At 40.7% G+C, this 26742-nt stretch overlaps 1 protein-coding gene and 2 pseudogenes across 6 annotated transcripts in view; 2 read left to right on the top strand and 1 right to left on the bottom strand.

Moving 5' to 3' along the window:
• Positions 1–26742, top strand: part of PCSK5 (proprotein convertase subtilisin/kexin type 5) — a 434041-nt gene that overhangs the window by 341578 nt on the left and 65721 nt on the right. For all 6 annotated transcript variants that reach the window (XM_058301654.2, XM_071216671.1, XM_058301655.2 and 3 more), the window contains exon 24: positions 96–164. In XM_058301654.2, coding sequence (XP_058157637.1) covers positions 96–164 — 69 coding nt within the window. The remainder of the gene's footprint in view (positions 1–95; positions 165–26742) is intronic.
• Positions 3018–4088, bottom strand: LOC139439433 (nucleobindin-2-like; annotated as a pseudogene).
• Positions 4291–8150, top strand: LOC139439432 (heterogeneous nuclear ribonucleoprotein F-like; annotated as a pseudogene).

Raw genomic sequence — 26742 nt, 5'->3', positions numbered from 1 at the left:
CTTAAAAATAAACTACATATCAATATATTTTTATAGCAATTAATGTCTCCACTCAATGGAAATGAGTTGTGCCCTTCCCTCTTTTCACTGCTTAGGTGAAGTGCATGACCCAGACTATGAAGAATGTGTTCCTTGTGAAGAAGGATGTCTAGGATGCAGCGTGGGTATGTCATCTTCCTTTGTTGCTTAAAGAGCTGAAATAGCTGCCTCTTTTATCATACAGCCTCAACCTGTTATCATGTTGCTTCAGCAGAAACTTTTCCTGTCATCACGGAGCCATCAGCATGCATTATGTAGGCTGACTCCCATGCAAACCAGGGTCTTGGTGATGAGACTTTGGCTAGAGGCATTAGAAAGGCCACTTGTCTTTATGTAACTAGAGTTCAGGAAAGGATGGTGGCGTCTTTTCCTCTGCTTGTTAGCTCTTGGTAATCATTTTTCGGGGACCTGGGACTCAGCCTCTCCTCATCTTCTCAAAGTGACAACTTTTGAAGGTGAACAATGGTGGAGGAGAAATAAACTCAGGCAAAGAAATGCCTCATTATTCTAATTTCCTTGGTATGTGAAACACAAAAGCATACGGGAAGGGAAAGTAGGTGTAGCTAGTGGTTGAATGCCTCCTTTCTGTGTATAAGATCCTGGGTTCAATCTCTGATCCCTCCTTAAACAAACAAACAAAACTCTACTGATTGGAGCTATAAACTCCTTAGAGAAGAAAGCAATGTAGTAAGAGTGCTTTGAAATCCCCATCATGCAGTGAAAATCACTTAGTCTTCAATATAATTCTTTAATTCAAATCAATAGCTCATCCTTTCTCCCCTCTCACACACCTGGATAGCCCCTGGAAGGCATGGTAGAGGCATTCTGTAATATCCAGCACCAGTGGATTGGATGTAAAGTGAAAACTATGGAGGCCACCAAATTCCAGGAATGTACCTTAATGTCAATTTAGACAACATACAGAAAATAATTAGCATTTGGATTTGTGGATCTACAAAATAGAATTTTTAAGGAACAGAATGCCATTCCCCCATTACCTTCCAGTATGAAATAAGGCATATTTTACTAGAAAATAAAATACAGTAATAAAGTCACTTAAGAATGGGGTAACACTTAGAGTCAGAGATTTAAAGGTAAAATACTAATATTCTGGGAAGCAAAAATAGACCTACACGTAAATTTAAAAATACTAAAATTTTAAAATTGGCAAAATCCATTGACTCTTATGTGATAGGAAATAGTCTCCCAGGGAGCAAGGATTAATGTTTTGACTACCTTGATTTCACTTTATTCGTATTTATCCATTATGTTTCACCCCCTCCCCCATCTAATTATTGTGGTCTCCTCTTCCAACTCTGCTGTTGCATGTCCATGCTAGTGTTTTTGTGCATTATAGAGATATAGATATGTATATGTGTATCTATGCATAGAGATCTTAGACCTCAGATTTTGTCTTTCTTGGCTCTGTGCAGAGATGATGGTAGAAAAGGCCACTTAACAAGTTCTATATCGAGAAAAGATGTTCCTTCCATTTCTTTAAGACATCTTGAAAGGGATGTACAAATATGTGAATTCATTTAGGATCGGTGAAAGATTGGCCCAGAGGTGGGATACAGTGATGGCCATGGTCACCAGGGAGCTGCACTGTGTCCACTCGCTCCTTAAGTGATCCCACTAAAGACGAGACTGAGATGAAGTTGAGGGGAAATTAATTCCATTGGCCTATACTGATCATTGGGACTCAAAATCCAAAAGAATCTACTTGAACAAATAAATAAATTAGAAGGATAAATTAGAAGTACTTTCAAAAGTACTATTGAAATATTTATGTCCAGCATATGATAAAAGCACACTATATGTAAAAATGTTTGGTGAATTGAACCAGAGAATTGTCCAAACTCCTAACAGAGAGTCATGGCTCAGACTACCCAGGGATTTAGAGAGGATGTTTTCTCCCATCACTCTGTGGTTATGTAGAAGTAGAAGAGGAAAAAAATTCATACAATACAAAAATAAATTATTTTTCATGGAATATTAGGATTGTTAGGGAGATTGAAGAGAAGGATATGGTATATTAGGTTTCATAATTTTAATAAGATATGAATAATTTGCTATGAATTTTCCCAAGATTCTTCTTATGAGAAGGGACATCAACCTTTGGAGAGAACTCAGATTTATTCCATTTTATTAATGTAGATTTATCTTTGGATGAGGTACAGAAAATCTCTAAAGGAGTTAGTGGAGAAGTGAAATCAGTCACTTCATGACATTTTAACTACATTATAAAATAATTACTGTTAGAAATAGTGAGAATTTTTCTGAATTTTTCATTCCTTTCCAGATATTTGGCACATTATAGAGTAAGATCTACCTTTTATAGCAAATAAAGAAGAATTCAAGCACCAGATTGAGTGGAATCTTGTCTCTTTCCTGGGTGGAGCTAGCTATTTGATCATTTAAAGATTGATTACCAGAAAGGAGACAGAAAACAAAACACATGACCAAAAAGTGATTGTTCTGTTGGAGGAAAATACTGAATTTGATACTCTGGGAAGAAACAAGGGTTTTTTTTTTTTAATTTATGTGACTAGATTTTTCTTTTTTACCAGGCTGTACACAAGCAGATAACATTTTATATAATACCTTTTTGTTCCAAGAGGATTTGGTGCCAAATTCTATATCTTTCTAATCAGCATCCTGAACAGAAAGTTTAAGATAAATGAAAGTGTTCTAAATTATATTTTGTCACTAATTAAGGAGAGAAGTAAATGTACCGATTTTATTTTTAGAAAATCCTTTTCATTTGCCATTTAAAGTAATTATTATGGGTGTGTATATATATATATATATATCATAAAATTTTCCATTTTAACCATTTTTTTCCATTTTAAAGGTATCGTTCTTTATTCCAAATATGCTCTAAAATCTTTATTGAACAGAGAAAAAAGAAGGGAGGTAAAAAGATGAAATAAATGTTATATTCACAATTTTCTTCAAAATTCTGGTTAACTTCATCTTTAAATGTGTGACTGGAATTTCAGTTCTCAGCTGGTCCTGGTGGAGGAATTCCTTACTGTATTTTTGTTGTTGTTGTTCCATCTGCTGATGATATTCCAGCTTCTGAGCTTCAAGTTGGTCATATTGACATTGTAGCTCTTTTTGTTTCTAAAGCTCATCTGCCTTTTTCTTAAGTTCTTTTTCTTGTAAAAAGGTATGATTTTCATACTCTTTTAGTTCTTCCTCTGTAAAGAACTGTTGCTGACCCAATGTCTCCAGGCTATCTGACTCCAGTAATTCCTTTCTTTCTGTAGCTTTCAAGTATTCTTCCAGAGTCAGCAATTGGTCTTTGGTAGCATCAACCTCTTTGGTAAACAGGGCTTCTAATTCTTGTTCATTGAGGAATCTGTCATTGTTGACATAGTGTAATTTGAAAAATATCTTGGGATCAAAGTCATTAGGATCCAATTTCTTCTCATACAACTTTCACTTATCTTTGCTTCTGGATGATTAACTTAGGGATGATTTTCATGCTTTTTCTTCATTTCTTCAAATATAGACTCTTCTTCTTTTCTCTCTTCTTTATTCAGTATTTTTAAATATTCTCTCCTTCTGTGTCCCTCCATCATTTCATATTTTTAAAATTCTTCATGTCCTGTTTTGTCATAGTGTTCCAGATCACATGTAGCTGCTTTGACTAACATATCTAAATCTGGGGATTCAAATGTGTCAGGATTCAGGTGGTTCAGGGATCAAATTGTTTGAGAAGAGCTTGATGGTCTATACCTATATCTTGAAGGGAATCCAATTTAGCTTTAAGTAGCATTCTTAACTTTGCTGCTTCTTGCCTTTTAGTACATCAAGTTTGGTACTCACATGGAAACTAGTAAATCCAGCTCTTTGCTTAGCTTCCCTCTCTTTAGTTCCTTTGTGTCTGTTTTCTGGAGTTTTTCTCTGAAATGTTCATCTGTTTGCCACACATCAGACACTTGGTTGAGATATTCATCATAATGAAGCCCAGTCTCCTTGTTCCAAGTTGGCAGGCGAAACTCTGCCTGCTGAGCACCCGCAGTGGCTTCAATTTTAACCATCTTAAATTGTTTAATTCTGTGGCATGCAATGTTTTCCCATATTGCCACCATATAATACCAACATTTATTTATTACTCAAATAGAAACTCTGTGCCTTTTAAGCAATAACTTCCCACTCACTCCTCCCCTCAGCCACTGGTAACTAATCTACTTTCTGCTTCAATGAATTTGCTTATTCTAGAAACTTCATTTAAGTGGAATCATGCAGTAGTTGTCCTTTTATGTCTGTCTTATTCACTTAGAATAATGTCTTCAAGGTTGTATTAGTCAGCCAAAGGGGTGCTGATGCAAAATAGCAGAAATTGGTTGTTTTTTATAAAGGGTATTTATTTGGGGTAGGAGCTTACAGATACCAGGCCATACAGCATAAGTTACTTCCCTCACCAAAGTCTATTTTCATGTTTTGGAGCAAGATGGCTGCCAACGTCTGCCAGGGTTCAGGCGTCCTGGCTTCCTCTCTTCCCAGGTCTTGCTTCTTTCCAGGCTCAGGTCCTTGTTTTCTCCACAGGGTCAGCTGTAGACTATCAGTTAAACAGCTCTGTCTCTCTCCCCAGGGTTTCTGCTGTGTCTAAGGAACCACCTCTATTCCTCTGTGCTCTTTTCCTGGGTCAGGTCCTCTCTTCCCAGGCCTTGCTTCTTTTTCCTCTGGTGCTTACTTACCGGGGTCTCCAGCTCATGACTCCAACATCAAACTCCAAATCAAAACTCCAACATCAAAATCTTCCAACTCTGTCCTTTGCTATATCTTTTATATGTGGTCCAATCAAAGCCCTCATCATAATTTAATCACGCCCAGGTACAGACTAGTTTACAATCAAATATATATTTTTGGAATTCATAACTATACCAAACTGCTACAAAGGTGCATCCATATTATAACATGTTTCAGAATTTCATTCCTTTTTATGACTGAATAATATTTCATTGTATAGACACACATTATGTTTATCCATTCATCTGTTGATGGACATCTGGGTTATTTATACCTCAGCTACTGTGAGTAATGCTGCTATGAACATTGGCGTACAGATACGTGTTTGAGTCCCTGTTTTCAATTCTTTGTGGTATATACATAGGAGTGGGATTGATGGATCATTCTGTGCTTAGCCTTTTGAGGAACTGCCAAACTGTTTTCCTGGAGTAAGCTTTACAAGATATTTTGAGGCACCTTTTAAACACTAAATGTAGAAAATATATTAATAGTTATAACACTTGACTGTAACCTAAGCTTAGGGGCCTATGCCAATATCATCATAGACTTAATTGATTTTAATGATATTGCATAAAGTCAACTTACTTTGTAACCTAATCAATAAAGCAAAAATTAATATGCCTTAACTTGGCTCAGAATTTGTTAATGAATCTCTACTAATATCTACTCACTGAAATTGCTGCAGTGCCTACTCTTGTGGAAAAATATACACAAATTTTAAACAAATAACTGCCCAAAAATCCATATAAATCAAGGGCTAAATAGTGGTATATGCCCCAGAAGAATTTAAAAAGGAGGGCATCTCTCTGCACTGAAGTGGTCAAAGAAAGCTTGACCATCAGGCGTGGGATAAACCTTGAAGATTCCTTGAAGGAATTTAGACAGAGCTGAGGGCAGGACTGCAATAGGGAGAGTCTTTTGATTTGGAAAATAGGATGGAAGAAATGTTTGGAGAGGAAGGAATGTACACTACAAATCTTAGGGGCACTGAGTATACTGGTTTTGCAAAAAGACTGAGCAAATAAAACAAGAAAAAGAGAAGTTTGGAGGAGTTGTTGAAAACCAAATGGTAAATCTTGAATTCCAGACTAGGTTTAAAAGTATTCCATGGCAAAGGAAATAATTGACATTTATTTACAAAGAGAGTGTTTTGGAGGGGTGTTTTAAGATTAATTTGGTAACCATGTGTAGGGAAACTGAAAGAGAGAAGGGCTGTAAGGAAAGAAGCCAGCTAGATGGTTTCAGTAATCTGGGTTTGAAGTGAAAGGTAGCCTGATACAAGACGATAACCAGGAAATTACAAAGAAAGAGACAGCTTCTAAAAATCACTTGAAATAAATGGCCTTTAAGACTAAGAAAAGGTGCTTAATTTTGTTCATTAAATAGGAAATGCAAATGTAAATTGCAATGAATTACCATTTCTCACCTGTCACAGAGGCAAAAATTCAAAAGCTTAATAACATACTCTACAGGCAAGGCTGTAGGAAAACAGGCACTCTTTTTCATTGCTAGGGAGAGTATGAAATGGCACAACCCCTGTGGAGGGAAATTTGGCACCATATTATGCAACTGCCTGTACATTTACCCTTTACTATGCAATACCTCTTCTACAAATTTACCCTGAGGACATCCCTCCACAAACTCTATTCACAATATTTTTCACTATGACATCATTTATTGTGGTACACTATTAGAAACTATTTAGATGCCCATCCATGGAAGACTTGTAAACAACAAAGATCTATATGAACTGATAGTGATTCCACAGTGTACTGTTGAACATAGAAGACAAAGTGCAAAAGAGTATACGTGGTATGCCACCTTTGGGTAAAAAAAAAAAAAAAAAAAAAGTTGAGGTAAGAATATACGTTCTTGGGCCTTCGGTTCCGTGAAGGAAGCAGGGCTGCGCGGCGTCTCACTGGAGAGGCAGCCCCAGGAACCTGCCCACCAGCTGGTTTGACGCCAGCGCTGTCAAGTCTCCACAATGCTGGGTCCGGAGCGAGGCGCTCGTGGTCAAGCTCCGTGGCTTGCCCTGGTCTTGCTCTACTGTGGATGTGCAGAATTTCCATTCCGACTGCAAAATTCGCAGTGGGTTCACTGGTGATCACGTCATCCACACCAGAGAAGACAGACAGAGTGGCGAGACTTTTGTCGAACTTGAATCAGAAGACTTTGTAAAAACGGCCCTGAAAGAGGACAGAGAGCGCGTGGGCCGCTGAGGTAGTCCAGTCCCACAGACCGGAAATGGATAGGGAGCTGAAGCACGGCGGCCCGAACAGCGCCGCCACCGCCGCCGCCGGCTTTGGGCGGCTTCGGGGACTCCGCGGACTCCGCTTCGGATGCACAAAGGAAGAGATCGTGCAGTTCTTCTCAGGACTGGAAACCGTGCCCAACCGGATGGGATCCCGCTGCCTGGAGACCCCGAGGGGAGGGTCACAGGGGAGGCCTGGGTGCAGCTTGCCTCGCGGGAGTCGGCTGAGAAGGCTCTCCGGAAGCGCAAGGCGAGACTAGGGCCCCGGATATCCGGGTGTTCAAGAGCAGCCAGGAGGGGAGGTCTTCTTCGGATCTGCCTCTGAGGTTCACGTCTGCACGGCGGGCACTGCCCGGTGGTACGTGGGCATCTCAACCGGGCGGCTTCGATGGGATGCAGCCCGGGGCCTGCAGCGCCGGCTGCGGGGGCCACGAGGAGTGCAGCGGGCTCGGCGACCCCGGCGGCTTCACCCGCGACCTGCTTGGGCGAGGCCTCACCTACCGCCTGTCGGGAACCCATGACCACAGCGACGGGGATGGCGAGTTTGCTGCCCAGAGCCCAACTGGGCGCTGCGTCCCCACGAGGGGGCTGCCCTGCAAGGCCACCGAGGACACGTACGACTTCTCTCCGCCCACCCCTGTGAGGGGGCTCAGCGAGATGGGCCCAAAGGCAGAGTGACCCGCGAGGCCGACGTTGAGTTTGCCACCCGTGAAGAGGCTGTGGCGGCGATGGCAAAAGACAGAGCCAACGTGCAGCTCAGACACACACAACTCTTCTTGAGTTCCTCCACCCGGGCCAGCAACGGCGCTTACGGCAGCCAGATGGTGCAGCGAGGGGCTGTGCACCGTCCACCCACGGCGGCCACCCGGGCGGCTGCGGCGGCCAGAACAGCAGGGGCGGCTACGACTCGTTTGCTAGGAGTATTTTGAGTTATTGCAATCAAATGTTCACAAGCAGCCAGCAAGCGGTGAGGAGCAGTTATTACTCTAGAGGAACCATTTTGCACCATAAGTTTGTGAAATCTGGATTTAAAAATTACCTCTTAGGTGTTTTTTTATGCAAACTTTCTTGTAGCATGTCCTGTTGAGTAAACAATACCTTAAACTATTTTCAGCTTTCCTCAATTACCGTTTTTGGTCGTGTACTTCAGAGCGAAGTTATCTGAGTTTAAAAGTAGTTTCAAATTCGTTAAATATGGGTCTTTTTACACCTCCTCACAGTGAACACATTCGGGAGACATGCTTTTTTGGAAAATTCAAAGGTGCTAGATCCCTAATTCAAAAAGAAACGTTTCTCATGTTCTTTTGTTTTACTTTAATTTTCATTTAAAATCTTCTAGGTTAAGTTTAAGCTTTTAAAAAAGTTAATTTTTGAAAATTGATACACAATACTAATACTGTAGGAATTTGTGAGGTCTTAGACCTTTCTTTGTACTGTGATTTCCTTTTGGGTGTATTTTGCTAAATGAAACTTGTTAACTAAAATTTTTTTCTTAGAATACTTTTTCACACACAAAGAATATACATTCTTGTGTGTATATGCATTCTATGTATATCTATATTTCCTTATTTTTTGCAAAAAAAATGGAACTAATGAAAATGGTTATGTATAAAGAAAAGGCTAAAGAGGATGGGAGTATAGGTATATGTATTTTTATAGTTTTATAGTTTTGAACAGAACCATGTAAATATTTTTACTTACTATATTCAAAAACAAGTAAAGATAAAAAAGACAAACTTTCAAGTTGAATACAAAGTTAAATAAACCCAACTGTACATTAAGTTGCTACTGTAACCACACAGTGAAAAGAATTAATACAAGTACTTTTTTTTAAACACAGTATTGTTAAGAGATTTAGTGGGATATATTCCTAGTGAGATATAGTCTAAGAGCAAAACTGAGATTTTACTTAGTGGATTTGTTGTTAGTAGTGGCATTTATGTAATAATACTGATGCTGTCTTATGTATGCTGTAGAATAGAACAAATAAGCAATTATATTGTCTATATTGACATTGTTGAGATCCAGGGCTCTCATGGTAGGAAAAAGGAGATGCAACCGTGAAATGGGGAAAAATGAGGATGGTTTCTATGGTGATGGGTTTGAATTGATGGAACCTGTATGGATGCATTATTTTTAAATATGCATATATAACGTGTGTATATATATTCAAATATATCATAATAAATATCACTATTGATACATGGAACTTTTTAATATTAAGAGTTATTTTAATTAATAAATTAATGTATTCGTTTTACTCTCGTTGGCCAAATTTGAGAAAATTAGAACATCAAAAAATATTAATAGTAGAGAATTACATCTCCATTAATTTTTTAAAAATCCATATATCAATCATGATATTTAAAGAAGAGAGAAAGTGAAGGAGAAAAGCCAGAATAAAGGAGAAAGTTCTCATTTAAAGAAAAGTTTTAGCTGGTAGGTAGAGAGAGAGAGAGAAAATTGGGAAAACCATCATTTGCATTCCCTAGTATATTGACTCAAGGGAAAAATATCAGTGGATGCTAAAATCATTGGATGAAAATTTGTCAGGGAACAGGATCATCACACAGACTCAAAGTACCACTGCAATTAATAGTTAATTACAATGGAGAAATTTGCTAATTACCCACCTTAGCAAAATTATTACATGTAGCACCACTATCTTTACTTCCATACTGTTATATTGTCAGTCTCCTGATGTGAAACATTAAGAGGTACACAACATGACTTTATAGTTCCCTTGACAAAAGTATCTAGACCAAGATTCTCAGCTGGAGGTGATTTTGCCTCCAGGGAACATTTGACAATATCTTGAGACATTTTTGATCCTCACAACTGGGGGTTGTTGTTTGCATCTAGTGGGTGGAGGCCAAAGATGATGCTGATATTTTATAATGCACAGGCCAGCTCCATACAACAAAAAATTATCCAGTCCAAATATGTCAATAATCTTGAAGTTTGAGACACCACTATTTAGACTGAAGATAATCATCAGATAAACCCAGAAAATGGGAATGTCTGTAAGACAATCAATCAGGACTCTTTGAAAAAATAGGTACAAATATTATGAAAACAAAAAATAAGAGAGGAGCAGAACATTGTGAATGTAATTAACTCCACTGAATTGTATACTTAAAAGTGCTTACAAGGTATTATTGTATATATGTTTATATATTGTTATATTGTATATATGTTTACAATAAATTTTTTAAGTAAGAAAATTAATGAAAGAGACTAAAGAGATAAAACAACCAACTAAAGTGTGTAAATACTGAATAGAACCTCGATTTTTGTAAAATTTGAAAAGATATTTGGCTGACAGGAATATTTGAATATGATTGGATTATATGCTTGATTAATGTTTTCTCAGATGTGGTAATTGTAGTCAGGTTGGTGTTGGTCCTTTGCTTAGGCGATGCACGATAAAGTACTTAGGGATGAAATGTCAGGATCTCCACAACTTATTTTCAAATCATTCAGGAAAAAAAAAAGAATCATGTAAAGCAAACAGAGTTGTTCATTGTGTTACTATTTCAGCCTTTCAGTAAGTTTAAAAATTAAAATTGTGAAAAGTTTTTCATGTTCTGTCAGCTGAGAGGGTCTAGAAGCAACAACACCCTAGTAGCAATAAGCACATGTAGCACCCAGATTTTGGTTTCTAAAGCCATTCTCCAATGAAAGGAACCAAAGTTCCTTCGAGAATTGACTTGCTGGGGTAAGAAATATACAAGACAAACCTGGAGAATCTTATAGTGCCAGAAAGTAAAGAAGTGCTAAAACACACACAAAATGAGTGGCAATAAGACACTGGAGCCCACTGAAAAAAATTCTCAAAGCTGGAACAATTTAAAAAACAATATAAATAAAGTAGTACTGGATTATAACTCAAAGTATAAAATAAATATCTATGAGTCCATGCAGATATAAATAAATATATAAACAGGGGAGAAGAGACAAGTCGCCCATGCAGAAGAATTTCAAATAATAAATATAGAAACTTTAACTTCAGAGGTGGTGGATACTTTCTCACTCCTTAAGTGTGGGCCATGCATAAGTGACTTCTTTCCAAGAGTACAGTATGGGGGCAGAGAAAGGGGAAAGGTAACTTCGCAGTAGAGAAACCTGACAAAAATATTTCAGCCAGGTGAGCAAGGTCAATACCAACAGTGACAAGTCATGGTGAGAGCATGTGCCCTTGATGTGATGTGATGAGAAGGGCACCTGGCCTCTGTGGTCTTCCTCCCCAAAATCCGTAACTCCAGTCTATTCATAAGAAAAACATCAGACAAATCCCAGCTGAGGGATATTCTACAAAACACTTGAGCAGGACTCCTCACAACTGTCATTATTAAAAACAGCAAAGGGAAACGGACTTGGCCCAATGGATAGGGCGTCCGTCTACCACATGGGAGGTCTGCGGCTCAAACCTCCGGCCTCCATGACCCATGTGGAGCTGGCCCATGCACAGTGCTCATGCGTGCAAGGAGTGCCCTGCCACGCAGGGGTGTCCCCCACATAGGGGAGCCCCACGCGCAAGGAGTGAGCCCCGTAAGGAGAGTCACCCAGCGGGAAAGAAAGTGCAGCCTGCCTAAGAATGGCGCCACCCACACGGAGAGCTGACACAACAAGATGACAAGATGACTCAACAAAAAGAGACAGATTCCCATGCCGCTGACAACAACAGAAGCAGACGAAACAAGATGCAGCAAATAGACACAGAGAACAGACAACAGGGGCGGGGGAGAAGGGGAGAGAAATTTTTTTAAAAAATAGTAATAATAAAGTAAGTGAAGGAGAACTATGATGCTGGAAATGTCCTATATTTTGATTATTGGGGTGATTACATGACTATGCATTTTTCAAAATCCATAGAACTTTATATCTAAAAGGGGAAATATTACAATATGAAAATAATATCTCAATAAATCTAACATTTAACCAAAATATTAGTAATAGGGAAAACTTTCATCACTTCCATCATTGTTAGAGCATTTCATTATTCCACAAAAAAAAGAAAGAAAGAAAAATAATAAGGAAAACTGTATGTTAGAGGGGGGTGGTATATAGGAATTCTATATTTTCTGCATGATTTTTCTGTAAGTATACAACTGCTCTAATAAAAATAATAAATCTGATGTTTCAAAAAAAGTCCTTCAACATTAGAATGGACCTGTCAATGTTCCTCTTTTCTGTCTCCACATAGTGTAACTTTAACAGTAACCGAATTGCTAAGTTCATTGAGTGTATTACCTCACTTAACTCCAGGCAGAGATGTCATGATTGCTCTCCTTTTGCAGATGAGGAAATTAAGATCAGAACAGTTAAGCAATTTGCCTAAGGCCATGAGGCTGGCTACTATTAGAGCCAAGACTTGAACCTAGGTAGCTCAAGATCAAAACCCATATGTTTACCACTACGCTATCCATTCCACCAAATAATCTTGTCCTTGGTTCTAGACTGAAGAGTATCATGCTGTTGGAAATAATAAAAAGATAAAAGGAAATCTTTTCTATCTCTTTTCTAATGCACACCAACAGCTAGGCTTACTTTGCCAACAGCTTTATGCCATGTGGCATAACTGAATTTAACAGCCAAACAGTGAAACTGTTCATAATAGATGTATATTGATTTTGGATCATGTGACAGTTTGAAGCTTTTTGTGGATCCCAGAAAAGTCCATGTTCTTGGAGCTAATCCATTCCTGTGGTGTGGGACCTGTTCATTGGATTGGGTTCAGTTGGGGGTGTGTGTGTGATTGGATTGCTTCAGTGAGGCATGACTCAGGGTGGGTCTTGGTCCTCTTGCTGGAGCCCTTTCTAAACAGAGGACTGACAGCTGAGACACAGAGAAAACTCCAGAGAGACAGAGAGAAGGAAACCAGAAGCTCAGGGAAGAAGCCACAGGTGGAGAAGCCAGAAGCTGAAGCAAGAGATCCAGAACAGAAGCAGGTGCCTCCATGTGCCTTGCCATGTGGAAGGAGCCCAGGACCGCCAGTAGCCGACCTTCAGTGAGACAGCATCTCTGATGATGCCTCGATTTGGACACTTACACAGCCTTAGAATTGTAAGCTTTTAGCCTAATAAATTCCCATTATAAAAGCCAACCCATTTCTGGTATATTGCTCCCGATAGCTTTTAGCAAACTAAAACAGCAACCTTGTGCTTAAGTTTGATCACTTTGTCTCCACAGAGGAGGTAGTTGGCTTAGAAGTTCTTTGTCACACTAGGATAGACAAGGATGTGCTGTGATAACAGACAACCCTAAAATCTCAAGGATTTAAAAGAACAAAGGTTTATTTCTCACTCATGCTACATCTTCGTCATAGGCCAACTGAGCTCTCTGTTCTGCATTGTACTCAATCAGGGACCAAGGCTGTTGAGGCAGAGGCACAGCACATGTGGCTATTAAAGGATCCCTTGGGATGTGACACTTGTAACTCAGCTCATATATTTTTGGCAAAAGCAAGTCACAGGGTCCTGCCCAAAATTATGGGAGTGGGAATGGAGTGCCTGGAAAAGAGGGAGAAACAAATGTTTGTGAAACCCTAGTGACAGTCTTGCCATGATTGTGACTGGGACTGTTATAGGCACAGTCCAAACTCTCACACCAGGTGTTTGCCCATGAAATACTCTCAAATGTGTGCCCACTCTGCCTTGCTAAACAAGTTTTTCCACTGGGGTTTTACCAAATTGTCCATTATCTTACTTTGGCAGTTTCTGAAATCTTTCCTTCTCTCAAAAGTATCTTTTAAAGATGTTGCTCTTTTTTTTTTTTTTAACTGAGGGCTTTTCCCAAAGCATTCTGCTTTCTGCTATCTCACCTTTCTGATCTCTGGGCAACCAAAGGGTCAAAAAGAGGGCCAGTGATAAACAACAACATATGGTCAACAGGTGGACTGTCAGCTCAAAGGAGCTTTTTTTTTTTAAGATTTACTTTATTTATTCTCCTGCCACCCCTCATTGTTTGCACTCGATGGCTGCTCTCTGTGTCCATTCTCTATGTGTGCTCTGTGTCTGCTTGTCTTCTCTTTAGGAGGTACCAGGAACCGAACCTGGGACTTCCCATGTGGTAGAGAGGCACTCAATTGCTTGAGCCATCCCTGCTCCCAGCTTTGCTGTCTCTCATTGTGTTTCCTCTTTGTGTCCCTTTATTGCGTCATCTTGTTGTGTCAGCTTGCTGCGCCAGCCCATCACGCCAGCTTGCTATCTTGCTTGTCTTCTCCAAGAGGCACCAGGAACAGGACCTGGGACCTCCCATGTGGTAGCAGGAGCTCAATCACTTGAGCCACATCTGTTTCCCTCAAAGGAGCTTGACCCTCCTTTTACCCCCATCATTCAAATCCCTACTGTGAGAAGGACTGTGTCCTGGTATCTCTTACTCTCATCTGTTGCTCAAGGAATGTACTGACCCATAGGATACCAGTCTTGGGAATTTAGAGAACTCTCATTTTTTTAGTTTGGTCCAAGAAATATGCATTGAGCACCTACATCATTCTAGGAATGGGGATATAAAGTTGAATAAAACATGTTGTCTTCTCTCGAGGGGCTCACATGTAAATGGTAAGCCCAGTATTTCTCAACCCTTGGTGCATGTTGGAATTAATGGAGTGATGTAAAATGGAACGCTGAGACCCACTCCCAGCATGTCTGATTTAAATAGTCTGGGGTGAGGCTGGGGCATCAGTATTTTAACTTGGTAATAAGAGTTGAGAAGCACTGATTAAGATGGATATATGTACAGATAATTTCAACATTATATTAAAAATACTTTACTGAAGATGGAAGCTGAAGCAGAGCCAAACACATTATTATATTATAATAATTATCACTACTTATAACAGGAATTATCCATTACCTGCTAGGCCCTGCCCTAGGTAGGCACTTTACAAATAACTCTCAAAATGATCCTCTCTGTTTTGTGGATGAGAAAACTGAGACCCAGAGAGATCATGTAATTTGCCCAAGGTCACATGGCTGGGAAGTTTGAGAGCCAAAATTCAATCTTAGGGCTATCTGGCTCCAAACCCACAGCCCTTCCTCTTGCTCTTTTCCAGAGTGGCCTGTACTCATACACCACTTTCCTGGAGAACATGAATGGAAGTCATGGAAAGGTCGTCATGCAGTATTCATTTCATTCTTGTTTATGTTTTTCTGTTCCTCATTTGTGTTTCCTGAAGATTCCCTTGTCCCTCCTCCTACATTCAGGTTCACATTTTTATGGTTATGGAGAAGAAGAAAATAGTGGCGAGGAATGCTAAATTCCATTCTAGAGCAATTAGCTCATCATCTTGGCCCTCCGTGTTATTACTCTATTTTCCCCCAGAGCGGATATAGTCAAAGTTCCTCCTACTTGTTGTGTAACTGACCTGCAAAGTCAAGCGAGCCAAGTCTGCCTGGATCGTGTATGCTTGCAGAAGGAGAAGTGGCCAAGGGCTTCCAAAACAATCCCAGTTAAACAAAAGTGCAGAGTGTGTCCAGCACAACAGAAGGGGGAAAGAGGCTCCTAAGACCACCTGCCATTGCTGATGGCAACGAGGAGTCTGTGCCTCCAGACATCCGGCTGATTGAGGGCAGGCAGGGGTAGCTGGACTGGTGAGCTGGGTTCTGCCTTCACAAAAGAACCTAGAAACCATGGAGAATGTCTTTTTTTGTATGTTTGAGAATAGCAAGATGGAAATCATTGCCAAATTACTTCTTTTTAGTGAAATAACTGATTTTTCTGAAATCCTTAGTTCATGCCTATTAAACAAGTTTAAAACAAAAATCAAAGTGAGACCAGCTGTAGTGACTAAACCTTTGGGAGGTTAGGTTTTATTTGGTTTGCAGGGAATGTAGAAAATGGAGTTGGAAATCTTTGTATCTACCCATCTCCATCTTTCCCCTTCCACTATGAAAATCACTGAGCACATCCTATACACTTTTAAAATCTTAATTTTTATAAGTGATAACATCACACAAGTTGCCTTTTACCTCCAAATATGACCCTAGAGATTATAATGAAAACTAGGGTGATCATATCTTGAGCTCTTCAAGACAGAGAAACCAAGAGGCTTTTTTATTCATATCAAAATAAAATTTAATTTGTTTTCCTCTACTTCCTCCCTTTTTCTTTCCTATCATCTCTGCCATCATCAAGAGCCCTGTTGCTAAATCTAAAGGCCCCCTGTCTAAGCTGTGTGGCATTTTATCATTAACCCTTTGCATAGAGCCTGTCACCGAGTAGGCACTCAGCACAGATCTGTGCCTGTTGTGCCTGCTGGGAGCTGTCCTCATCTCACCCCAACTCTCCCTCTCACTAAGCCATTGCCAAACTGCCATTACATAGTCCTTTACCAGATGGTAGGAAGAGCTTCAAGCTCTGCTGGTTGAAGAGAAAAAAAATTGATCTGAGTCACAGAGCAGACACCAGAACAGAGAGAAGCTGCATGTGGGTGAGGGCGAGCATCTGCATGTTGATACCCAGCTGCTCAACAGGCAGGTCTCCAGCAGAGAGTTGGGCTGACAGTGAGTGTCAGGATATTGCCTCTGCACCTCTAGAGTCTGAAATTCCAGCCTTCCAAAAGTCAACAGGAGGGTAATTTGGTAGAAGTCCAGACTTATCCTTTCCATGAAGTCTCCCTGCAACTCCCACCAGAGAAGCCTTGGCTACAACACTACCAACAGCCTTCAGCTCAGCTTCTAGCACAGTGGGCCAGCCCAGGGCATTAGATGCTGAATGGGGTCTTGGATAGCATGGCCAGCTGGAGGAAGCAACAGCTCAGGGATGGGGTCCCAGACAGGCCATGCCTTGTTGGCCACCACTGGCCAAGTACCCAAAATTGAAGCACTAGAAGGCAGGTGTTGTCCATGCTGACATCTCCAAACATTAGTCATCTTCTCACTGTTGATGTTAGCAGGTCAGTTGAAACTTTGTTCCTCCCAGCTGTGCCTATGGCCATCTGTAGCAGCCAGTTTGTTTGTTTTTTAATCCTTTCCATAAAAACAGTATGTTCTGATGAGCTCTAAACTCCCCATCCCTAAGAGAGACAAGTGAATGATGTTCTGTATGAACCATGCAGGCATCCAGGGATGGCTACCTCTCAGCTCCTTGTCCCCAGCCACCAGGGACAGCTAGACCCATGGCAACAGTAGGAGTGAAGCATTTCTGCCTGAGCATCCCCGTTCAATCAGATCACCAAGACGAGAGCAAAGCCCCAAACAGGCGTGGCATTACCTTCAGAGGAGTAATGAGTGTAATCTGGAGATGCAATGGGTTGAATACTAGAGTAGAAATGTTTCTCAATCTCTCCAGCCTCTACTTTGGGCCAGACAGAGCTGATAGCTTGATTTATCTTCATGATGGGACTTTATGCCCTAAAATAATTGGTAGAAACTTGGATGTTCCTCTAGGAAAATAAATCAACCTAAAAATGTAGTTTCCATACCATCATGACCCTAGCTTTTCAGTGATGACATTGAGCCTTTGGGTCAGGTGTGGAGGTCAATTTCTAAGAGAAAGGTTGCTTTGAAAGAGTGCTTATTGAAAAGCCTAGTATAATTATCCTAGCTGCCCAAGCCAATTGTAAAATTGTAGATTTATTATGTTTAACAGAAATGTAGCCTGTGCATTTGAAATATTATCCAAATGACCTGGCTTTAACTTAGAAATCTTAAATGAATTGAAATAAGTGAATTAGGAAAGCCTTTTGCCTTTAGCACTAAAGGGTTTGTGGGAGGTAAGTCAAGAACCATTTATAGTAGTGATAAAATACTATATTTAAGGCTGTAAAAATTTGGCATACAAGGTCTCAGTTCAGAAGTAAATTTGTTTTATGTGCTCGGTAAAGGAACAACTGAAAAGTTTTACAAATGGGAAGTTTGACCTACTGAGATTTCAGTGATAAAATATGTCAATTACTCCTTGGGACAGGGTCCAGTAATCAGTCCTTGGATGTTGAGATGCAAATCAGAGCAATGAAGTCAGTAATGGGTTAACTTGACCATGGTACGACGCATGTCTAATGACAGTTACCCAAAGTCATTGTCCAACTGTCATGTCATGTATCCAAATATGCATTAATGGGAAAGGACACTTGGGAATAGAACCAATAACTAAGATAAGCACCTCACCTTGTCCAGTCAGCCAATACCTCATCTGACGGGGCATCATGCTTTTGCTCTGCCAGTAAGCCCGTGATCCTTTACTTGGGAATTTCATGTCTAGCTCAAGCTAAAATGAGTAGATGAGGCTTGATAACTGATGCAAGTGTGTTTCAGTTTTTTAAAATGTATTAATTATAGACTTCTACTCACCTCTGGCCTCATCACACCCCTCTCCCAAGCTACACTCAAGAGTTCTGTCCTGATTGCTCCTAGCCCTTTCCTGCCCCAGGGCCTTCCGTGAATGGGTCCTCTGCCTAGAATGTTCTTTTTAAATCCCCCCTGTGCTCTTCTTGAAGTAGTAACATGGTCAGCTCCTTCTGTCATCACATCTGCATTCAAATGTCACCTTCTAAGAGGCTTCCCCTGAACACCCAGTCTAAAGAAGCCAACCCATCAGTCTCTCTCGCTACTTCCCTATTACACACACACACAATCACCCTATATTAATTTTGACAGATCACATACAATTATCTGACATATTAATTTTTATTGATTTTTTTCCCTTTTTTTTTTTTGTTTGCTATATTTCTTCCCCTGCTAAAATGTAACTTCCAGGAGGGTAGAGACTTTATCTGTTATATTTACTGCTGTGTCATCAGCACGTAGAATCATGTCCAGCACATGGAAGTGTTCAATACGTAAGTTTTGAACAAACAGATGGGCTGAGACCTGACAAGAAAATCTATGGTACATAAATTTGAAAGAGCCCTGTGTGGAGACGGGAAGAGCCAGACTCCTGTCCCAGAACTCTCCTCACACATCTTCTCTCTGCTGCCCTCATGTCCGGACCTGGAAACAGAGGGTCAGTTACCCACCACCTCTCCCCCACCATCCAATGCTCCCAGTTTAATCATGGAAGCTTTGCTTTCCTCCCTTTTATACATTTGATTTTTTCTAGTTTTTCATTTGATAAAGTATTCTGAGCTAAAAAAAGTTTGAAATCTGCCGATTAGATAAACCCTTCTACTTGAAGTGAATCCTGGCCCAGTCTCTTACCAGCTGTGAGGTCCTGAGAGATTAACTTTTCTAAACATCAACATGCTCACATAAATTAGGGATAATTTCAGTATTGACACCACAGTAGTGTTATGAATATTAAATGAGCTTGTCATCGCTGCTAGATAGAATAATACCCTCCCAACGATATCCACCCCTTAGCCCCAGAACCAATGACTATGTTATCTTATGTGACAGAAGAGACTTCGAAGATATGTTTAAGGTTAAGGACCTTGAAATGGGGAGACTATCCTGCCTTGTTAGGTGGACCCAATCTAGAAAAGTAGAGCCCTTTCTGGCTGCAGTCAGACAGAGAGATGAGACAGAAGGAGAGACCTGTCATTGCTTGTTGACAGCCAGCAAATCAATGGAGTACTCAGTCTTTCTTACAAACTCCAAGGAACGGAATTCTGCCAACAACACACATGAGCAAGGTGATGGATCCTCCCCTAGAGCCTCCAGGAAGGCACCCAGCCCTGCTGCTTCCTTGACTTTAGCCAGTGAGACCCACACCGGATTTCTGACCTGCAGAACTCTAAGATAATACATTTGTGTTGCTTTAAACTGCTGAATATGTGTTAATTTGTTACAGCAGCAATAGGAAACTGATACACCATGTAAAGTGAAAGAAGCACTTGGCATATGGTAATGGCTCAATAACTGTTAGCATTTCCTATCAATATTATTAATAGAATAATTATTGATATTGCTTTATTATCTCAAAAATCTCTTCTTACCTTGATGCTGGACTCTGAACTCTGAAACACGTCTTCCTGCCTCACTGGAGTAGCTTCCCCTCTGTTGTCTGAAAGAAATTGTTCACCAGCTTCAAGGGCTGAGTTTTGTGCAATATTGAAGTGAGCAGAAATTTCTTGAGATGCAAAACCAAGGTTGTGATCCTGCAAAGAGAAGGAATTGATAGCATTTTAATGCCCATTTAGTCCACATTTTTCTTTTCATTTGTAATTCCATTTGATACTTATTTTTATCATGCCTTGCCATTGTTTTCAAACTTTTAAAATATATCGCTTTCAAAATTAGTGTAAAGACAATTTCCCCTAAACTTCTCTTTAATTATGTTAAATGTAATCCCTGGTCAAAGAAAGTACAATTTTCAAATAATCAACTAGCAATAGAAATAATCAACCAGCAACTAGAAATAACCAGATAATAGGCTGAATAAACATATTTCCTTAAAATGGTGGCAAAGCTGTCAACAAAACTGAATTAAGTAGCACATTTTTTAAAAAATCTATGTTACTTACTACACGTAGACATAATTGACTATAATGGGTTTGAAGGAGAGATCATAGTGGCTTGGATAAATAACAGGTGTCTCCTATGTTTCTAAATATGTGCCTATTTAATTCTCCCTTTCATCTTTTATAGAGTTGGTTAAAAAAAAAATTGGTGGTCCTTGGTATTTTTATGAAAACTGAATCATGTTCCCTTCCTACTGAATATATGAGCATTCCATGGCCAAACTCAGCCCCCTTCCATCAATGCCAAACTTCGTAGAAAATACTAGAGATTCTTAAAATGTATCAGTGCTTTGGGAAATTGCCTCACCACCAAGAGTGAACATTCATGCACTTAAGGACACACATGTGCATCCAGCATTCAACAGTGTCTCACAAATCAACAAAGGAAACAAGTGTCTTTCCGGCAAGGCCCATGGCTTTTCTCAAAGAGAAGAAAGAAGCGCTGAGCACACTCATCTGTGTAATTTGTGACCATTCGAAAGACTGTTAGATGCTCTTTCATTAAATCCTTTTGGACTAAAAACATAGCCTGTCTGGAGAATAAAAGCTCCCCAACCAAGAGAAAAGAGAGCACAGACCAGCGGCTTCCGTGCTCTTTTCCCTATTCAGAGGTGCTAATACGGAAAAATGCTGAATTACTATGATTACCCTGGACTTGAAAAAAAATAGCTTATCACCTGCCAATATGAACGAAGGCCCCTGGAGGGCTGTGAAATGCCAGGAAGAACAATGGCCTTGGAGCCAGAATCTTTGGAGTGTCTGAGAAAGAACTCTCAGCAGACGGCCTTATAAAATGGAGCTCGTATTCGAAGTGAGCCTTACAAACCAGTCCTGGGGTGTTGCTATGCCATAGAACAGCTTTCACAGAATGATGGAGCCCTTACAACATGAAGTGGAAAGACAGTCTGCAATTTTCCAAAAAAATCATATAGCATAGGCAGCCAATTACAGGTATTTCATGGTAGGGGGGGGACACTCTCCCCAAATTTGGCGAATAATTGTCAACCAGCTTTCTACCTTGTGTGTTATTGTGTAGGCTTAATCTTAATGTGAAATGCCTGTTGCTTTCAGGCCTGAGTGGCCACTGGAAAGCTGTCAGGCAGGTCACATGGGGTTGGTTAGGAAGAAGAGTTTGGCTTTGTAAATGCCGGGTGTTTGGTCTTTCCCTGAATCTTTTCTCCATGATCATAAAACTCCTTGTGTTACAGTCATTGTAGACCCTAAAGCAAGAGCATCTCCCGGGCCTGCAAGACACAATGTCTCAGCGGTGGCTGGCCTCACTGGCAGGTGCTAAGCTTTTATTTTTTGTTATTACAATGGATTTGTTTCCCCGTGAATCCTTTAGACTAAACATTGCCACAGCCTGCATTCCCTTTTATGGCTATCTTTTCTCTTTATTTACTGCAGCATTCAAACCAACCAAAATTTATTTATTAATTTGTGTTCTCTTTGAGAATGGATTCAAGGAGAAAATTCTGTCAAAAGATGAAAGATGTTGCCTTTTTGTTCGCTAATCTGTTGCCCACCCCCACAAAACCCATCCTCATGCTGCTGGGTGTGTACACACACACACACTCACACTCACACACAGACCCACACACTTCTGGGCCCACCCTCACCCCACAAGCACAGCCACCTTCCAACATGGGATCGGAGACATGTGCAGATGGTGCTGAAGACGAGTCAAGACCTACGCCGTTAATTGATGGAGGGGCAAATAACATAAACATGTTTCCAGGTTTTCACTATGTTCTCTAGATAAATGAGTTTTATACACATAGTGCTTCTAATAACATCCTTTCATCATGTTCGTAATCCCTAGACCTCAGATCAACATATTACATTTGAAAGATCTTGAAAAGTCACCACTTTTGAATAATGCTCCAAAATCTCTCCCTTCTCACCCATCCCACGCACACAAACCCGTGCTACCCTGGGAATGGGTTTCTACAAAGTAATAATTCCCTTCTCAGTTCAAATAACACACACAGTCATGACTTTGTTTCCTGGTGATAGCCTGCATGGATTTACTTATTTCTTAGTCATGGTCAGTCTGAAATGCATTTCTGAGAACTTAGCATGTCCTCTATGCTGTAGGCTATAAGAAACACTATAAAACATAGAGTTTTGGTCTTCAGAGAACTTGAAGCCCTGGGCCACTGCTCAGGAAAACTGGATTAAGTATTCAAGCCATGAGAGATTAGTCATTAGGCTTTGGTCAAGTCCTTGAAATTTACCAGGTCTCAGTATCTTTAAAATTGGGGGCGTGGGTTGGAGATTGGACAAGCTCAATGGTTTGAAATTCAGATACCTACAGGTACCACACAGGTGCCATAATCAGTGAGCCAGGTGGGGACTGAGTCCGAAAAGGGTATACCCATCTGGAGGAGTCATTTGCTCCCATGCTCCAAATAACTGTTGCCATGCAGAAGTTGAAATAATTCATATTTTTATGAGAAACCTTTTACTTTTGCTAAGCACATTGCAGATCGACACTGAGCTGGTAGATAAGAAATCTCTGCACACCAGATTCACCTCATGGCTTCTGGACTACAGCTTCTTCTGGACTCCAGGCCCTTCAAGGTGCTGCCTCCCTTATCTTTTTATGACATTTAGAGCCATCCAGCAATTGACATATGAACCAACTAGAGCCGGCTAGTAAGACAGGGAATCAATAGGCAGGTCTGGAACCTGGCAAAAAGTCCACATGGACATCAATACCCTCCAAGGTAGCTGAATGGAAGAACTCCCGTTCAGAACAAGATTTCCTCCAGAAGCCAGGAGAAACCCTGGATATTCCCCAAGGACTTTATCATTGAGCCCTCCTGGGGGATTGATGGGTGGGGTAATCAATCAAAACAGCAAATAGCTGGAACTCCTCCTGTGCCAGTAGCAAGAGGATAGAATAACGGTTTAAAAAGCAAGTGCAAAGGCCTTTTGCTTTCCTGCCTTCACCCTGTCCCAGTGCCTCATTCAGGCCTTCTTTACCCCCACTTGGCTCAATATGCAAATAAACCTGGGGATTTATAATCTATAATGGGGAATTGTAGCCTGTAAAGCAGCCCTCTTTATCACTCTTCAGCCCCTTCCTCTCTACCTGGGACCCCTGCTCTGTTATTTTCCCCCATTTCTCTTTATTCCCTACCTTAATAAATTACTGGCCTAATCAACGTGGCTTGCTCTTGAAAATCATTTCTTACAGTTTAGTCAAGAACCTAGACAAAATCCAGTAGCACAGCTACCCAGAGGAGTGAATGCAGGTGGGAAAGATGGGCCACTCAGTCCCTCAGGCTATCAAATAACTAAGTACTGGACTGATCATTTCTAGCTGTTTCAGGGGGTCCAAGTGTTACTAACAGAAATTGAGATGGGATTGCTGACTTTTGAAGAGAAACCTAAAAGGAACATTAAAGGAAACCAAGAATAATTTTTAACTGTATAGAACATTTCCGTCTGATGGTAGACATAAGGAAAAGCAAGTAGAAGAGCTTTGGGATAACTTACCACATTTGCCTGGAAATTCAGCAAAACCTTCCAAAGCTGTGAAAAATAAAAGCAGTGGAAGTCCAGAGAAAGGAGCAATCAAAACGTACCTAGTATTCCACAGAAGTCATCACATAGCACAGAAGAGAAAATACGCAGCAATAAATAATACACTGATACAGCAAAAACTCTCAGATGAAGGGAAACCTTTGTAAAGATAACTGTTTCCAAAATCTGTGACATTTTTTAAAAGATGGAAGCAGATGTGGCTCGAGCAGTTGAGCTCCTGCCTCCCACACGGGAGGTCCTGGGTTCAGTTCCAGGTGCCTCCTGAATAAACAAAAACAAACAATAAGCAAAACAAATGAAAAAACCAACTCAGGGAAGCTGATGTGGCTCAGTGGCTAAGCACCGGCTTCCCATATACAGGGTCCCAAGTTCAATCCCCGGCCCCTGGTACCTCAAAAAAAAAACAAAAAAACGGGTGGAGTAAAGGCAGAGGCTTGGACCTGGGGGGAAGATAATTCTCTGGCTACTGCCTCCTGATTAATGAATAGAAAGTGATCCAGTTGCTACAGCAACTTGAAGATACACAAAAGAAAACATCACTTCTTTAAAATATTCCTGATGATGAATAGGTAGAGTCTTTCAAAATATCTTTTTTAAAATGTAAGAGACTCCTTTTTCTATTTTTAAGGGTGAATCAAACAGGATGACTCTTAGATTTTTTTTTTTCCCAGATAACAGGACTTGTTTGCCTAAGCCCTAGTTTGTTTACACAAACCAGCAATTTGGGCAAAAAATCAATGACCAGAAAAATGTGTCTGTTGGAGAATAAGTTTTGTTTTTCAAAACTGTTTCTGTTTGGGCAGCAAGGGAGATAAATGTACGTTGTCTTGGTTTTCTTTTTTCTGACAATATATTGGGTTGGGGAGTTTCTTTGGATGCTGAGAATATGAAATGCACCTAAGCAGAGTCAGGAAATGAAAGGTTATGCCTCTGGAACTTTCCCTTGTCTATTGGGGTAATAAAATATGATTTTGGTGGGACAGCACACCCAGCGCCTTTGGCTTCTCCAGCTTGGCTCCTGCAGCTCCAGACATTTATTTCAGCATCCAAGAGGATTGTTCGCTTTTGCTCTGGGCAGTTCCACTTTAACAGAGTATCCTGGATAGACTGGAGATTCAAAGCAAGGTTTTGAAATGAAAACTGCAATGATTAAATATCCTAGGGACCCCTTATGTGGGAGGCGGGGGACTCTTAATCGGATGATTTGGGTAAATTATTGGTGCAAAGCCCAGCTGAAGTGAACCAAGGCCTGCGGCCTGAACAAACGTTCTTTGGCTGATAGTGTGCTGTGGGCTTTTGCTAACCAGTAGAGGGGTCCGTGATCTTGAGTAGCATAATAAGGTTGGATTTTGTGGTCCTCTTAAATGGGATATGTGAATATTTTTTAAGCGAGGATATGTAATCTCAAATAAAGGCAGTGCAAATAAGATAGTGAAAGCACTTGGAATTTGCAGAAGCAGAAGTCCCCAAATCTGCATTCTTTCTGTGTGACCTTGGGCAAGTGACCAAGGTTCTTTGGGGTTCACGTACTCTCCTTTCAATGGGAAGTTGAACCACTTTCAATTCAACAAAAATGTTAAGTACCTCCAATGTGCTGTCGTCTCCCACCTGGGTCCCCAGCTCTCCCTCCTCCTGAATTATATAGTTTCATCATTAGCATCACCTCGCTGCTCAAGCCCAAATCCTAGGAGACCCTTTATTCCTCCGTCTCCCTCTAGGCTTTGTTAGAAATGGAAAGATAATCATCAGTCATACCTCTCTCCACAGTTCAGGACCATGCAAGCACTAAGATAGAGAAGAAGATCAAAGTTCCAGCTTTACTATTTATAAGGCTAAAATGGAGAATTAAATTAAATCCATGGAAAGTGAGCTTCCTAACTCTTCCCCACTCTGAATCAATTTTGCATCTCACTCAGTGGGACATGCTGAGTTCTTTCTTCCAAATTCGCCAGTCATACAGGATAAGCATTCCTCTTCCCATTCAAAAGGAGGTGAATTAGAAAGAAGGGAAGGACGCTATATCCCAATATTTTAAACATAATGGCAGGAACAGAGAAAAATGGTGTTCCCTAAACACTTGCCACATTCTGGGAGTGACCAAGTCTCTTTGACTCCCTGAATATTTTCTACTCTGTCTGCTTTACCCATCTCCACCACTGCTCAGCTGGATACTGCAATGGTCATCTTACTGGTCTCCCTACTGCCAATCTTTTTCTACCCTTCCAGTCTCAGAATCTGTTCTCTAGCCTGCAATTAGTGATGTTCTTCCTAAAATTTAAACCTGATCATGACAACTGACAATTCTGAAATGACTTTCCTTGGCTCTCTGGATAAAATCCATACCTCCAAACTTAACAGAAGAGCTTTTTTTTTTTAAGATTTATTTTTTATTTATTTCTCTCCCCTTCCATTCCCCACCCTCCCCACCCCCCGTTGTCTGCTCTCTGTCTGTCCATTTGCTGTGTGTTCTTCTGTGACCGCTTCTATCCTTATCAGCAGCACCAGGAATCTGTGTTTCTTTTTGTTGAGTCATCTTGTGTCAGCTCTCTGTGTGTGCGGCGCCATTCTTGCGCAGGTTGCACTTTCTTTCACGCTAGGCAGCTCTCCTTATGGGGCGCACTCCTTGCGCGTGGGGCTCCCCTTCGTGGGGGACACTCCTGTGTGGCAGGGCACTCCTTGTGAGCATCAGCACTGTGCATGGGCCAGCTCCACACAGGTCAAGGAGGCCCAAGGTTTG

Source organism: Dasypus novemcinctus, chromosome 8, assembly GCF_030445035.2.
Source record: "Dasypus novemcinctus isolate mDasNov1 chromosome 8, mDasNov1.1.hap2, whole genome shotgun sequence".
Lineage (NCBI taxonomy): Eukaryota > Metazoa > Chordata > Mammalia > Cingulata > Dasypodidae > Dasypus > Dasypus novemcinctus.
The sequence above is the reverse complement of the archived record's forward strand: the minus strand, read 5'-3'. Positions and strand labels throughout refer to the sequence as shown.